The sequence below is a fragment of the Pituophis catenifer genome, unplaced genomic scaffold (assembly GCF_029215685.1).
Source record: "Pituophis catenifer annectens isolate HBS135680 unplaced genomic scaffold, rPitCat1.0.hap2 SCAF_9, whole genome shotgun sequence".
In the NCBI taxonomy this organism is placed as follows: domain Eukaryota; kingdom Metazoa; phylum Chordata; class Lepidosauria; order Squamata; family Colubridae; genus Pituophis; species Pituophis catenifer.
In genome coordinates, this window is record NW_027256889.1 from 1713906 (window position 1) to 1726471 (window position 12566).

Here is a 12566-nt window from a genome sequence, read left to right on the forward strand (position 1 = left end):
ACTTGAATCGAGGCAGCTGGCAAGAGCAGACGTGGCCATAGAAGGCCGTGGCTGTGTAAACAGTGGGCCCTACATCTCCTCAATTTCAGGGTGGAACGTCAATGCATGAAGGGCAGGACTTGTGTTCCAGAAACTCTTTGCATGCGGAGGTTGAGGGGGAGCCATGACTGGGGTCCTTGCCTACCCCCGCAACCCTGCAGACTTCATCAGTCGGAAGGACGGGAAGGTCTTCGGTCAACCTTGAACTGCTGGAGAAGGAGGGCCTCAAAGCCACTGTAGAAATGGTATCTGCAGAGTCTGGTGAAGAGGATGGTGCTATCCAAGTTCTCTCTTCTTTTGATGGCTCCATCATAGATGTTGACTTTCGGTCGATTCCCCCACCGACTCCTTCGGCCGTCTGATTATGGGTCCCTCCCATCAGTGGTTGCTCCCGGTGTCACCAAGTCTGCTTGAATCCTGACACCCCAAAAAGAGAAGCAACCAGAGCATACGGCTCAAACTCCAGGATCCCTATGGATGCATACGATTTCTGGAGCACCTCCAAAGCGTCCCCAGCTGAGCATCTTTCCTGGACATGCGCATTGCTTGGTGACAACCCATAAGCCACCGTCTTTCCTCAACCTTGGTGGCAACCTATAGAGCCTTGGTGGCGCAGCAGACTAAAGTGCTGTTAAGTAGCACCAGGTGCCTGCAATTACTGCGAATTCAAATCTCACCAGGCTCAAGGTTGACTCAGCCTTCCATCCTTCCGAGGTAGGTAAAATGAGGAACCAGATTGTGGGGGCAATAAGCTTTGTATAAAAAAGAACACCGCTTAGGGGGGGCCAAAAGCCCTACTAAGTAGGTATATACAAAAGTATGAAGGCTATTGCTTAACGCATTGTAAGCTGCCCTGAGTCTCCGGAGAAGGGCGGCATATAAATCGAACCAATAAACAATAAATAAACCTATCGGAAGTTAGCTTCATCTGGGTAATGGGATTTTTCCATGGAGGACAACGCCCTCTGCTGTCTTGATCTGGTACTGCAAGGCCACCAAAACTTTTGCACCAGACCCACCCAATGCCCAAACTCTTTCCGAGGGGATTTCAAAAATGTGCCAGGAAAACTTAATAAAAAAACAAAAAGCGCTACGTCAGATTTCATCTGAGACAACCATTGCCACTTGAAGAGGGGTGGACTTCAACTCCCAGAATTCCCCAGCCAGCAAAATGGCGGGCAGAACAAATGTGACATATAAACGAATAGCCCCATTAAGTGGAGTCCTGGATTTAACCTGTTGCTTAGTTGACCATTTGAAGTCCCAAAGGCACTGAAAAAGCCACTTATGACCATTTTTTCACACTTACGACTGTTGGAGCATCTCCCTGGTCAGTTTCTCAACCTTGGTAGCTTGAAGATGGGTGGACTTCAACTCCCAGAATCCCGGGGATTCTGGGAGATGAAGTCCACCCATCTTCAAGCTACCAAGGTTGAGAAACAGTCCCTGGTGATTGAAATTCAGACACTTGGCAACTGGCATGGACTTATGACTGTTTGCAACCTCCTGACAAACAAAGCTTGTGGTGGGGGGACACAACCAGATTCATTTAACAAAGGTGTTACTAACCTCACTGTAGTAAATCACTTAACCGTGGCCAGAAAGATCATAAAATGGGGGAAAAACTCACTTAAAATGTCTCTTAGCAATAAAACCTCTGGGCTCAAATTGTGGTCATGAGGACTGCCTGTACTACAGCTTCTTCCTCCCATCAACAGCCGAGAGAAGCCATCAGAGGGGGCCAAGGATTGCAAGAGAGGGAGGGTCTTTAGTGGGAAACCAGGTTTAAGTCATAAGGGGGGGGGGGGGGAAGGCAGTTGCTGGTCTGTGAGGTCCTGCTGTTTTCTTGCAGACGTTTCATTACCCAAGTAAGTTACATCATCAGTGCTGGCAGGAATGGGGTTTGCTGTCTGTAAAGTGCCCAACTTTGGCATCTTTTAAGACTTGTGGACTTCAACTCCCAGAATTCTCCAGACAGCTGTTTACAGGCCTTAAAGTTACTAAGGCTGGACACCCCCTGCTGTAGAACAAACTCTCACCAATGACGTTACCTAGTTGGGTCACAAAAGGTCTGCAGGGAAGCAACTAAGGTTAGAGAGTACCAAGGAGCCCCCAAGATGCTATCTGTTGTCAGACTACAATCAACACAATAGCAGGAGCTTAGTAGCACCTTCTCCGTTACTTTTGTTAATTGGAAACCTCCCCGGGGTTCAGGGTTTGGTGGGCCTCCCTCGTGTATCCCAGGAGGTCGGCCACGAGCCGCCGCTTCAAAGCAACACCAGCCACGTCAGGTAGTCACTGCATTTTATTGGAAAACATTGATATAATTTTTTATTTTATTTTCACAGCTTGAACTGAACAAACGCCACCTGCTTTCAAAGACATTCTGGCTCAACCTTCCCCACACTCTCCGGCAAGACCCCTCCGCTGACTCATCGGTGGAGCGCAGAAGGCGAATTCTCCCCGTCCAGATTCAGGACAGAGTCTGCTTCTCGTTTCAATGGCCTCGCCCGGAGGAAAAGAAAAAAAGAGAGAGAAAAAAAAAGCTCCCCAAACATCTTTCCCCCCCCAAATTGGATTTAAAAAACAAAACAAAAACCCCAAAACATAACGAAGAGAGAGAAGCGAAGTTTGCAGCTCATGCCGTTTGCCGAGAGAGAAGAGGGGGAGGGCAGGAAGAGGGAGGCGGGGAGGGGGGCCGAATGGGGAAAAGGCGGAGGGAGAAAGCCACAGCTAAGAGCAGACACTGAAGCCAAGAAGGTGCGTCAGAGGCATTAAAGGCGCCAGCCACTATGGAAGAAAAAATGAGAGAAGCACTGGCGGAGGAGGGAAGAGGAAAACGGGGCGCTTGGGCGCAGTTGGCATTCGCTCAGCGGAGGCTTCCCTCTTTTATTGCGGTATCGCCCCCCCATCTTCCCAAGCTGCCAACCAAAAGCCTCTGCCGTCACGGGGTGCATCCCATCCCCGGGGCGGGGGAGGGAGCCCATCACCTCAGATATGTACATAGCAGCTCTGAAGTCGGACACCACTTGTAGGAAACCGTAAAGGACATTTACAATTTTTACAAGGTTGAGAACAAGAGACGGGAGGAGTGTGTCGGGTGTTTTGGGAAAAGCGCCAATTGGGACAGTGCTGGGGACCCTCGCCGCCCCCCTCCTCGCTTCGATCCGCCTCCCCTCTCCAGGTCGCGCCGATGGGATCCACTTTCCACCGCGGACATCTGGGTGGTGGGGAATCTGCCCCCCCACCGCCCCAACAAAACGAAGGAGGAACACAAAAATAAACCCCCTCCCCGTTTCTTGCTTGTACGCCCGGTGTTCCTTGGGGCAAGACCCTCGGTGGTGACTGCCAAGTCAACGCGCACAACTGCAGCGCCCGGACACATGCAACAGGACTGAAAAAGGGTTTCTGCACTCTCTCCACCCCTTTGTGGTAGTAAGGTATGTGATTGTGTGTGTGGAGGGGGTGTTCTCGAAAGAAAAGAAAGAATCTGCACCCTGAGATATAGGGCCAGCTCTGACTACAGAACAGAATACCCAATGGAAACGAAGACATCCAGAAGGGCCGAGAGGGTCTCAGGGGACCCTGGAAAGGAACAAAGGAAGGGAGGAAAAGAGGAAGGAAGAGAGGAAAGGTGAAAAAGAGGTGGGAGGGAAAGAGGAGTGCAATCATGCAGCTTGGGAAGGTTTTTCTTCTTTTTTCCTTTTTTTTTCACTTTTTAATTGCTTGGTCAGATTTATTCCACAGCCAATTTGTTTGCTTAGAGAACCAGGTTACTTAAGTAGAGAGAGTGTGTGGGAGAAAAGTTATCGAAGGAGAAAACGAGCCTTGCCAGCCACTCCGTCTGTGGGCTTCATTTTGCTGTCATCATCTGCACAAACTCTGCAAGAGACACGGAAGGAGGCAACACGGTGAGTGGGTCCCCCATTTAAGTCCTCACTGACCTCCCTGCTGTGGGCCTCAGTCTCCCTTCACTTACAGCCCAGGCACGCAACAGGCCACCTTTTAACTTGGTTTAAATGTGTGGCCGAAGACAAAAGGAACCAGTATCCCCTACAGAACTGCACTGTGCTCTATTTCACGCAGAGAAAAATACAAAAACACTTCTGTCGTGCCCTCTCCTCCCTGGTGGCCACTGCAACCATCCTCCTCTACAGCTCTGTTCTGATCAACACAGAATGTAGACTCCTAGGCTTGGAAGGGAGCTTGGAGTTCTTCTAGGCCAGCCCCCTGCTCAGGACAGGAGGTCCTTATGCCATCGCTGTTGATGGAGCAGCCACACGATCAGAGGAATCACCAAACAGACCAAATTTTAAGCCTTTTTGTTGCCGGGTTTTCCAAAGAAAGATGCTTTGGAGGGAACCACCAGGAAGTGGGCCATGAGCAAAATCCTGGTTCAGCTGAAACCGCCAAACCAGGCTTGTAGAGAGAACAAATCTTTCCAGGCTTGGATTTATCAGAACATCTCCTGTTGGCTTCTTTGCACAAAGGTCCATATGCATGTCAGTCCCATCTTCTACACTAAGTGGAGCGTATGTGTTGTGTTGTGTTGTTCTAGCAGAGGGCTGTCCATCCGTGGCTACTTTTAAGATGGATGGACTTCCACCCGTCTTAAAGAGGCCACGGCTGGACACCTCAATTCGTGATTGTGGTTCTCCAACCCATTCAGAGGCCTTACAGACCTGCGGAGACCCACGTGGGGCTGGAGAAGCAGCTTCCCCCAACCCATCAGGGTCCCTTTTACCAACCTTCATAGTTGACCTGCCCGTCTCCGTCAATATCAGCTTCCCGGATCATTTCGTCCACTTCTTCATCCGTCAGCTTCTCGCCAAGGTTCGTCATCACATGGCGCAACTCGGCGGCGCTGATGTAGCCGTTCCCGTCCTGGAAGGAGAGAAGCTCCCATCAGGTGGAGTTGAGGGAGGGAAAAGGGGCCTGGCAGCGGTCCCGATCTACCCGCTTCCCTTCTATCGCCTCTTTGCCCGCTTCCCAGGCTCCGATTCCCGGCTTCACCTTGTCGAACACCCGGAAGGCCTCCCGGATCTCCTCCTCGCTGTCGGTGTCCTTCATCTTCCTCGCCATCATGGTGAGGAACTCGGGGAAGTCAATGGTGCCGTTGCCTGAAAGGCAGCGATGGGTGCGGTGAGACCAAACTGGCGTCTGTAGACCACCCCCTCCGTGGAGAACTGTCCTTTTCAAGAGGCTTTGCAAACTCCCACCCTGACCAGCAGCCTCCTCCCGATGGGTGAGACCGCTTTTGTCGGTTGTGCCACAGAGCCTCACTCAGTTGCAATGAAACAAAAGAGAGATACTGGACCGGGGTCCCCAACCCTCGGGCCAAGGACTGAGACTGGTCTGTGGCCTGTGAGGAACTGGGCCGCACCCCTGGAGGTGAGCGACGGGCGAAGCTTCACCTGTATTTGCTTGATGGGGCTGTTGACAGAGAACTAATTTAGCCTCAAACTGCTGGAGGGGGGTGTCACTCACCATCCGCATCCACCTCGTTAATCATGTCTTGCAGTTCGGCCTCGGTGGGGTTCTGCCCCAGGGACCTCATCACGGTGCCAAGCTCCTTGGTGGTGATGGTGCCATCTCCATCCTTGTCGAAGAGGGAGAAGGCCTCCTTGAATTCTGCAGGGGGACAGGGAAGCGGGGCGCTCAAACCCAGCGGGGTAGAAAAAGCTTGGCAGGGCTTTACCCCAAAAGGGCTCAGGAAGGGGAAAAGAGGGAGGGAGGAGTGGAATCTCGAACGCCCACGTCCTTCCGGCTGCTTCCAGTGGTACTTTTCCTTTTTCTAAGCAGCCCTGAGCCCAAATCCCCTGAACGTGGAGGAACCACGGACTAACAAAGCCAAACGGAGTTCAGGAAAAAGAAACTGCCTAAAATAGGATATAAAAATATCAATCCTTCCATGCCCCACTATCCTGTCAGAGCTGAAGAAGCTTCTTGGATGAGAAGTGAAATGTCTTCAAAAGAAAAAAACCAGTTGCCTCCTGAAAAAAAGTACCGTTGGGACTTTTAGGCAGCTTAAAGTCTGTAGAGACTCTCAGTCCTCCAGCCATGATTGTCCCAAAGGTGCCCTTTCAAGAGGCAACGGGACTTTCCAGAAATAAGTTTAAGACCTGCCCCTCAGTGTCTTGATTTATTGAGCAAGTTTGTCTGTTGCTCTTCAACAACTGTGTGTGTATGTGTGTGATATTAATCCCGTTCTTGCTCAGGGCGGGGTGTGTGTGTGTGTGTGTGTGTGTGTGGAAACTCACCTGCAATCTGTTCTTCAGTCAGCTGGTCAGCCTGCAAGCAGAAGAGAGAGGTTAACTGCTGGGCCTCATCCTTCCCTCTGTCCACCTTGGCATCTTTCGCCAAAAAATAATAACTGGGTGGGGGAAATGCAAGAGACATTTTCCATGCCTCTCAGTTGAGGCCCAAAAAAGACAACTGAGGTCCCTCCCAATTTGGGGAGGGCTTTGAATCCACATCCTCAGTGCTGCACCATAAAAATCCCAAAATCTCAATTTACCACCACTTTGAAGATGCAGCAAATCACAAGGTTTGAACAGGGTCTTTCAAAGCTCCCTGCCAGCCGTCGCATTTCCTGCCTTCTACAATTCTTGCTCAAGGTGTGATTGGCCCCATCACAATTACAACTGGGGACAATAATCTGCGCCGGTGGACCCATCGTTCACTGCAGACCGTGAACCCAGACACTGGGCCCAGGCCTGCTTTCTTGAGAGCTCCCCCATCCTTATCCTCCTCCCTTGCAAGGAGCCTGCTGAACGGCCGTCCTCGTGGCTCTTCACTGCAGCCACAAGCAACTCTCAAAGAGTGCAAAGGCAAGGGGTCCAAGCAATGCACCCATAGGACGCAGAACTCTGAGGCAGGCAGATTCCTCAAGGAACTATTTATTGGATACATCCTATTGGCACAACTGGTGAAAGCCGACTCTGAAAGTTCCAGTGGCTTTCACCAAATTAAAAAGAAAGTAAACTTTTTCCCTTTCCCTTAAATCACTGGTCACGTTGTCCAATCAAGGTGCTGGCCGGTTGCTTGGTTACTTCACTCCTCCCCTGGCCAGCCACCTGTTGGAATGTCCTTGGTTCCCACAGGAAAACTATTTTCCCTGCCCATCCCTTCCCCTTCTTCTGCTTTGTAGCAACCCTGACGCCTCCAAGATGGCCTCGGCCGGGTTCACTTCAGGGTTGACACAAGGTGGGAGAGCCTCATTCAGACAACTCCAACTGTCCTTAAGGATTGGAAGGCCACCATATAAAATAAAAGCATGCCCCCCACTTTGCTCTGGACAAGGGACTCACAACCTCTCCTGCCTCTTTCCTGCTCTTAAAGGAGGCCGTGGGATTCCTACTGGAGCTCTTGCAAATCCAGCCTGCGCGAGCCAAGAGTCAGGAACTGACACACCACAAGAGCTGTCAACAAAGACCCACAAAGGCGGCTGATTCATGCAAGAGAGCACCACAAAACCCAGTGTGACAACTTGATTTCTGGAACTGATTCCCACCAGAGGCGGTGATGACCGCCGAAAGCCCGTTCAGGGCAACAGGCCTGTCTCAAGGGAATCAAGTATCATTCATCTGAACTGTTTTGCAGATCCAAAGGCCGGCTGATTCTTAGCGCTGACGGGGGGGGGGGGGAGGGGAGAGAGAGAGAGAGAGAGAGAGAGAGAGAGAGAGAGAGAGAGAGAGAGAGAGAGAGAGAGAGAGAGAGAGAGAGAGAGGCAGGCCCTTTTGAAGTCCCGGTGGATGGGTGCCTTGCCTGAAGCAATCCTGGCTACCGTGAGAAACAGGATGCTGGACCTTGCAGTGAGTCAGCAGTTCCCTTCTGCCCTGGGGAAAACCTTTGCAAATCCCAAGCGCGGCCGATCAGATTCAAAACACAAGCCACCGTGCGCTCACTTGTGGGTTTCTTGGCTTAATGTTACAACTATCCTGAGCTTCCATCGCTTCTCAGCAGCGAACGAGTCCTCACGGCCCGGGAAAGCCGAGCACAGCTGTTCCGCACTATCGACAAACCACGTTTCAGACTTTTTTGTCTTTTGGACGGGATCACCAAGGTCGGGCTTCACAAAGACGTGGTCGCCACCTTCTGCTTTTCTGGAAGCCACCTGACCGATTCCTTTCTTGTTTTTTTAAAAGGCGAGTTCTCTGACGACAAGGATATTGGTTTGCCATGCTGAGTTTTGGGGCCAGCATCTTGGCTTCTGGGCGAAAGCCAGCCACAGCGGCTAAAGATGACAAGGGAGGCTTCCTGAGTGACCATGGGGCAGCTGCTACCCAGGGCAACCTGATGACCTGTGGAATTCTGGGAGTTGAAGTCCACAGGTGGTCAAGAGGTCATAGTGGTCCATCCCTGTCCCAGGCCAACCTACCTCCAAGATCTACAGCAGAGGTCTTCAAACTTGGCCGAGTTGGACTTCAACTCCCAGAGTTCCTCAGCCAGCAAAGGAGAAAAATAAAATCCTCAGCTCTCTGATCTTCAGGCAAAAAGACTTTCCATAGATCAGCTATTAAGGTTATACAGGCAGTCCTCCAATTATGACAGGGAAGGGAGCCCAAAATGTCTGTTGCTGAGACATTTAAGTGAGTTTTGCCTCACTTTACGACCTATCTTGCCACCGTTGCTAAGTTAATCACCGTAGTTGTTAAGTTAGTCACACGCTGTTAAGTGAATCTGGCTTCCCCATTAACTTGTCAGAAGATCACAAAAGGGGATCATGTGACCCCCCCCGACACTTCGACTGTCATAATAAGAGTCAATTGCCAATCACCTGAATTTTGATCACGTCACCATGAAAACAGTCATAAGTCACTTTTTCCAGTGATGTTATAACTTTAAACGGTCTTTAAGTGAACTATTGTTAAGTCAAGGACTACCTGTATTAAAGGGGGGGGGGGCTGGGAGGGGATCCAGAGGGAGGCAGTGAGGATGATGAAGCACTTCTGATGGAGCAAAAGAGGGGAAGGCTGGGGAGAAGAGTCCCCAAAAGATTCCAGCTTCTGACGGAGGGAGGGATTCAGCTCCACTGAGTCTTCCCTTCAGGTGGTGGGGAAGGGGCCATGCCCAAGAAAACACAGCCCACCCTTCATTTTGAACCAACTAACCTCCCTGCTACCACAGCTACGTCTCCCGAATCCAGAACGATCTCCCTGTCCCCTTGGAAACAACCAGCCATTTCTCCCACTCCCCGTCCCCTCAAATAAAGCAGCGCCCCCAAATTCCATCCGAAGACGGTTTGTGGCACAGATTCATTTCGCAGAAACTGCCAAAGTCGCAACTCAGGGAAGCTTTTCGAGGGGGCATTGAGGGACAGATGCTCTCAGGGGAAAATCGGTACCAAGAGGGCAGTGAGTATGAGCTGGTGGGGTGGGCTGGTGTGAGCAGAGGTCCAAGGAGGAGGCCAGCCAGCAACCTTCCATTTTGGAAAGGGGCGAGTGCGTCAACCAGGTACCGGAAGCTGCAGTAGGGAGCGGGAAAGACCCCCAGAAAGACTCCGAGGAACTCCGTGGCGTTCTTGTCTCCTAACAGACCAGCAACCCGCAAAGCCGCAGCTCCAAATCAAATCCGCCCTCCTGTGTACGGAGGTGCAGGTGAAGAAGTGCAAAAGTCCACCTTGCCCTAATCGATGCTTTTCAAGGAAGCAGCAGCCCAACCCACCCACCCATCCGCCCATTCTTCTTTCCTCCAGAGCTTCAGCTCCTGAGCCGAACGCCCACTCGGCTCACCTAAACCCTCCCTTCAGCGTCACCCCTGGCAGAAGTTGCGGTCCAAGACAGACGGGCAACGGCTCCTCTGCAGCGGATTGCAAAATCGTCTTTTGCTTTCAGCCAAAAACGGGCAGGGCAAGGTAAAGAGTTGCGTGAGCCGCTTTCCGACCAGAGCCGTTCCGCTATTTCCGCTGAAGTCAGAGGCGACCCGAGCGGCATTTCCTTCTTTAGGCAAAGCGAAGGGAGGGAACGAAACATCTGGAAATCTCGTCGGATGCTGATGAGGACCAGCCTCCTGCCAGAGTCGGGAGGGCCCAGGGCAGAGGCCTTGGATACGTGCCCCCTTGCCCTGCCCTCTTTCCAGACAGGATGCCCAGCTCTGCTCCCCCACCCCAGCCCTCTGAATCACAGCCATGCGACTGGCACCAGCAGTGGGGGGCACCCCCTTTCTTCTCCCCCCCCAGGCAGGGAGAGGCAAATTGCATCCCACACACTATTTCACCCTTTTTTGGGATGATGGCGGCCGTATCTTTCAGGATGCTCAATCCTTAAGTGTTTCCCCCTCCAAAGGAGATACGCCCCCCCCTCATTCTTCCACTATGCTGGCTCTCCATCTGCCTCCCTAGACATCTGTCTGGAGCTCCCTCCCCCCTCCTAGATCGGCCCCTCCCTTGCCAAAAAAGCAGGCCGGAAGGACCCCCCCACCCCACCCACCCCCAAATCCTTGCCCTGCACCAAGCATCCCCAGCCAGGCCTCGTCCAAGGGATGCAGCCCTGCGGGGCCAGCCAGGTGCCCCCATTGCACCCAGCCGGCAGGGCCCCCCCCCCTCAAGTGCAACCCCCTCCCCAATTAGCCCCCCCCACCCCCGTTACTTCTTCTCCTTTGTCACTCAGCCAGGGAGCCCCCCCATAGCCCCCTCCTCATAATCCCCCCACAGCCACCCCCCCAAGACTCAGGGGACTGGCATCCCCCTGCTCTCCCTCGCCCCCCCTCCCCTCCCCCCTCCCCAATTCACGTTGCCTCGCCCCCAGGGCCTCCCATTACCCCCCCCTCCCCCTCCTGCAACTCTCCCCCTGCAGTGGGATAAGACGCCCCCCCTCCCCCAAGAACTGGTCTCATCCGCTGCTCCCCCCCCGGGGCCATTGCCCCCCTCCCCTCCCCCCATTAATGGGCCTGACCCCGCAAGAAGGGGGGGTCGTTCTCTTCGCCCCCCCCGCCCCCACGGAAACGCCTCCCCTCCTCCTCCAACTGCCCCCCCCATCCAAGTAACCAGGCAGCCCCTGAAACCCCCTCACCCCACAGCCTTCTTGCGGGTGGGTGGACTACAAGACCCATCCGCCGCGGCTTCCAGCCGGGAAGCATGGGCGTTGTAGTCCGCGACCCACCCCGCTCCCCGCCGGAAGCCGCGCTGTCCCCTCACCATTGTCGGGTCCGGCTCAGCGAGGCTTCGAGGGCAGCAACGGCGTCGCGAGGGAGGCAGGAGCCGCACCAGCCGGGACGCACCGAGGGCCGCTTCACGGAGCCTCACTGCGCGCGCCGGATCCCTCCGCCAACGGCCGCCAACGGCCTCGCCCCGACGCCCCGCCCCGCGGACGCCGCCGCGCCCAATCCGCTCTTGCCCCTGAGGGCGGCCCCGCCCACTTCCTCCCCTGCGGGCGGGGAGAGGGCCGAAGGGACTACTTTCCTCCCCTCGCTGGCTCCTCGCGCTTCTTTCCCGTCCCGCCCCTCCCCTGCAGCCGCCTGTCGGCGGAAGGACACAGGATGACGAGCTCGTCCTTGTTTCGCGCGCTCCCATTGGCCGCGGGAGGAGGCGCAGGATGAGACTCCCGCGGCCATTGGTCGCCTCTCACCTGCAATGCGTCAAAATTGGAGCGGGCCATGTGGAGGAGGGAAAAAGGGGGACGGAGGGAGGAACCAAGTGGAAGGGTGTGGGTGGAGGAGCACGAGAGCCCAAGAAGCCGCGTTTTGCGGCGCGGTGGGTTTCGAAAAGAAAAAAAAATACCATCTCACTGTTTCTAAAATGGTACGGCCCACCCCCTCCCGGCCACGAATAGATCGCTCTAGAAATAGGGGCGTGGTCCCAGGGGCCACCAAGCAGGCGATAGCCCCGCCCTCTTTCAAAGAGCTGACATTGCAACCCAGCTGGGCCACGCCTTCCTCTCGCCACGCCCACTCGTTGCAAGCCCCGCCTTCCTTCCATAGATCTGGATTCTCTACCTGCGGGGATCAGGTTTGCTTCTCCCACGTGGGAAGCAGGAGTCAAAGTTTGCAACTCTACCTGTTGAATTCCCACCTGCTTAGACCTTGGGGAACATTGGCTGGACCTTGAACTCTTGACCCACCCAGTTCAAAAAAGCAGCTCCCAGCCCCTCCCCCAATCTCAATATCCTGGAACAGCAGCCCAGTGGCCCACGCTGGCTAAGGATTATGGGGTTTGGAGTCCATTCCCACTGGACAGCATCTCGGGGCAAACTGGGTTAGGATGATAGGATGATTTTTCAATGCCATTGTAACTTCGAACGGTCACTAAATGAATGGTTGTAAGTCAAGGACTAGAATACCTGTATACCTGTATTCCAGCCACTTGCACCTGGATTTGTCCACTTAGAGATCACAGGGTTTGATGCTCCAGAGTTCATTTCTAGGGTAGTCGGTCAAGCCCTGGGGTGCTTCCGTGTCCTGTTCCTTGACCTGGGGAGCCCCTGATCTCTCTATTGACATAACTGGCCTCCGTACCTGAGAATCGCTGGTTCCTGCCCCATCACCTTCCTTCCTTCCTTCCAGAAATGGTTGCTTGGCAAGCATCGCCC

General features: G+C 53.7%; 1 protein-coding gene across 1 annotated transcript; it reads right to left on the bottom strand.

Annotated features, from left to right (window-relative positions):
• Positions 1–2326: 2326 nt before the first annotated feature.
• CALM3 (calmodulin 3) lies at positions 2327–11295 on the bottom strand. Its single transcript, XM_070950248.1, has 6 exons — positions 11177–11295; positions 6300–6330; positions 5527–5670; positions 5053–5159; positions 4788–4923; positions 2327–3921 (listed from the first exon to the last, which is right to left on the bottom strand). Exons 1-6 carry the CDS (start codon positions 11177–11179, stop codon positions 3893–3895), a joined length of 450 nt encoding a protein of 149 aa, XP_070806349.1. The 5' UTR covers positions 11180–11295; the 3' UTR covers positions 2327–3892.
• Between the last annotated feature and the right edge of the window lie 1271 nt (positions 11296–12566).

Bases quoted from the DNA above. Each gene is read 5' to 3' on its own strand.
- CALM3 (XM_070950248.1), bottom strand. The intron at 5,671-6,299 runs GTGAGTTTCCAC...GTCCCCCTGCAG, and splicing joins GACTGAAGAACAGATTGCAG to AATTCAAGGAGGCCTTCTCC. The intron at 4,924-5,052 runs GTGAAGCCGGGA...CTCTCCTTCCAG, and splicing joins CCTTCCGGGTGTTCGACAAG to GACGGGAACGGCTACATCAG.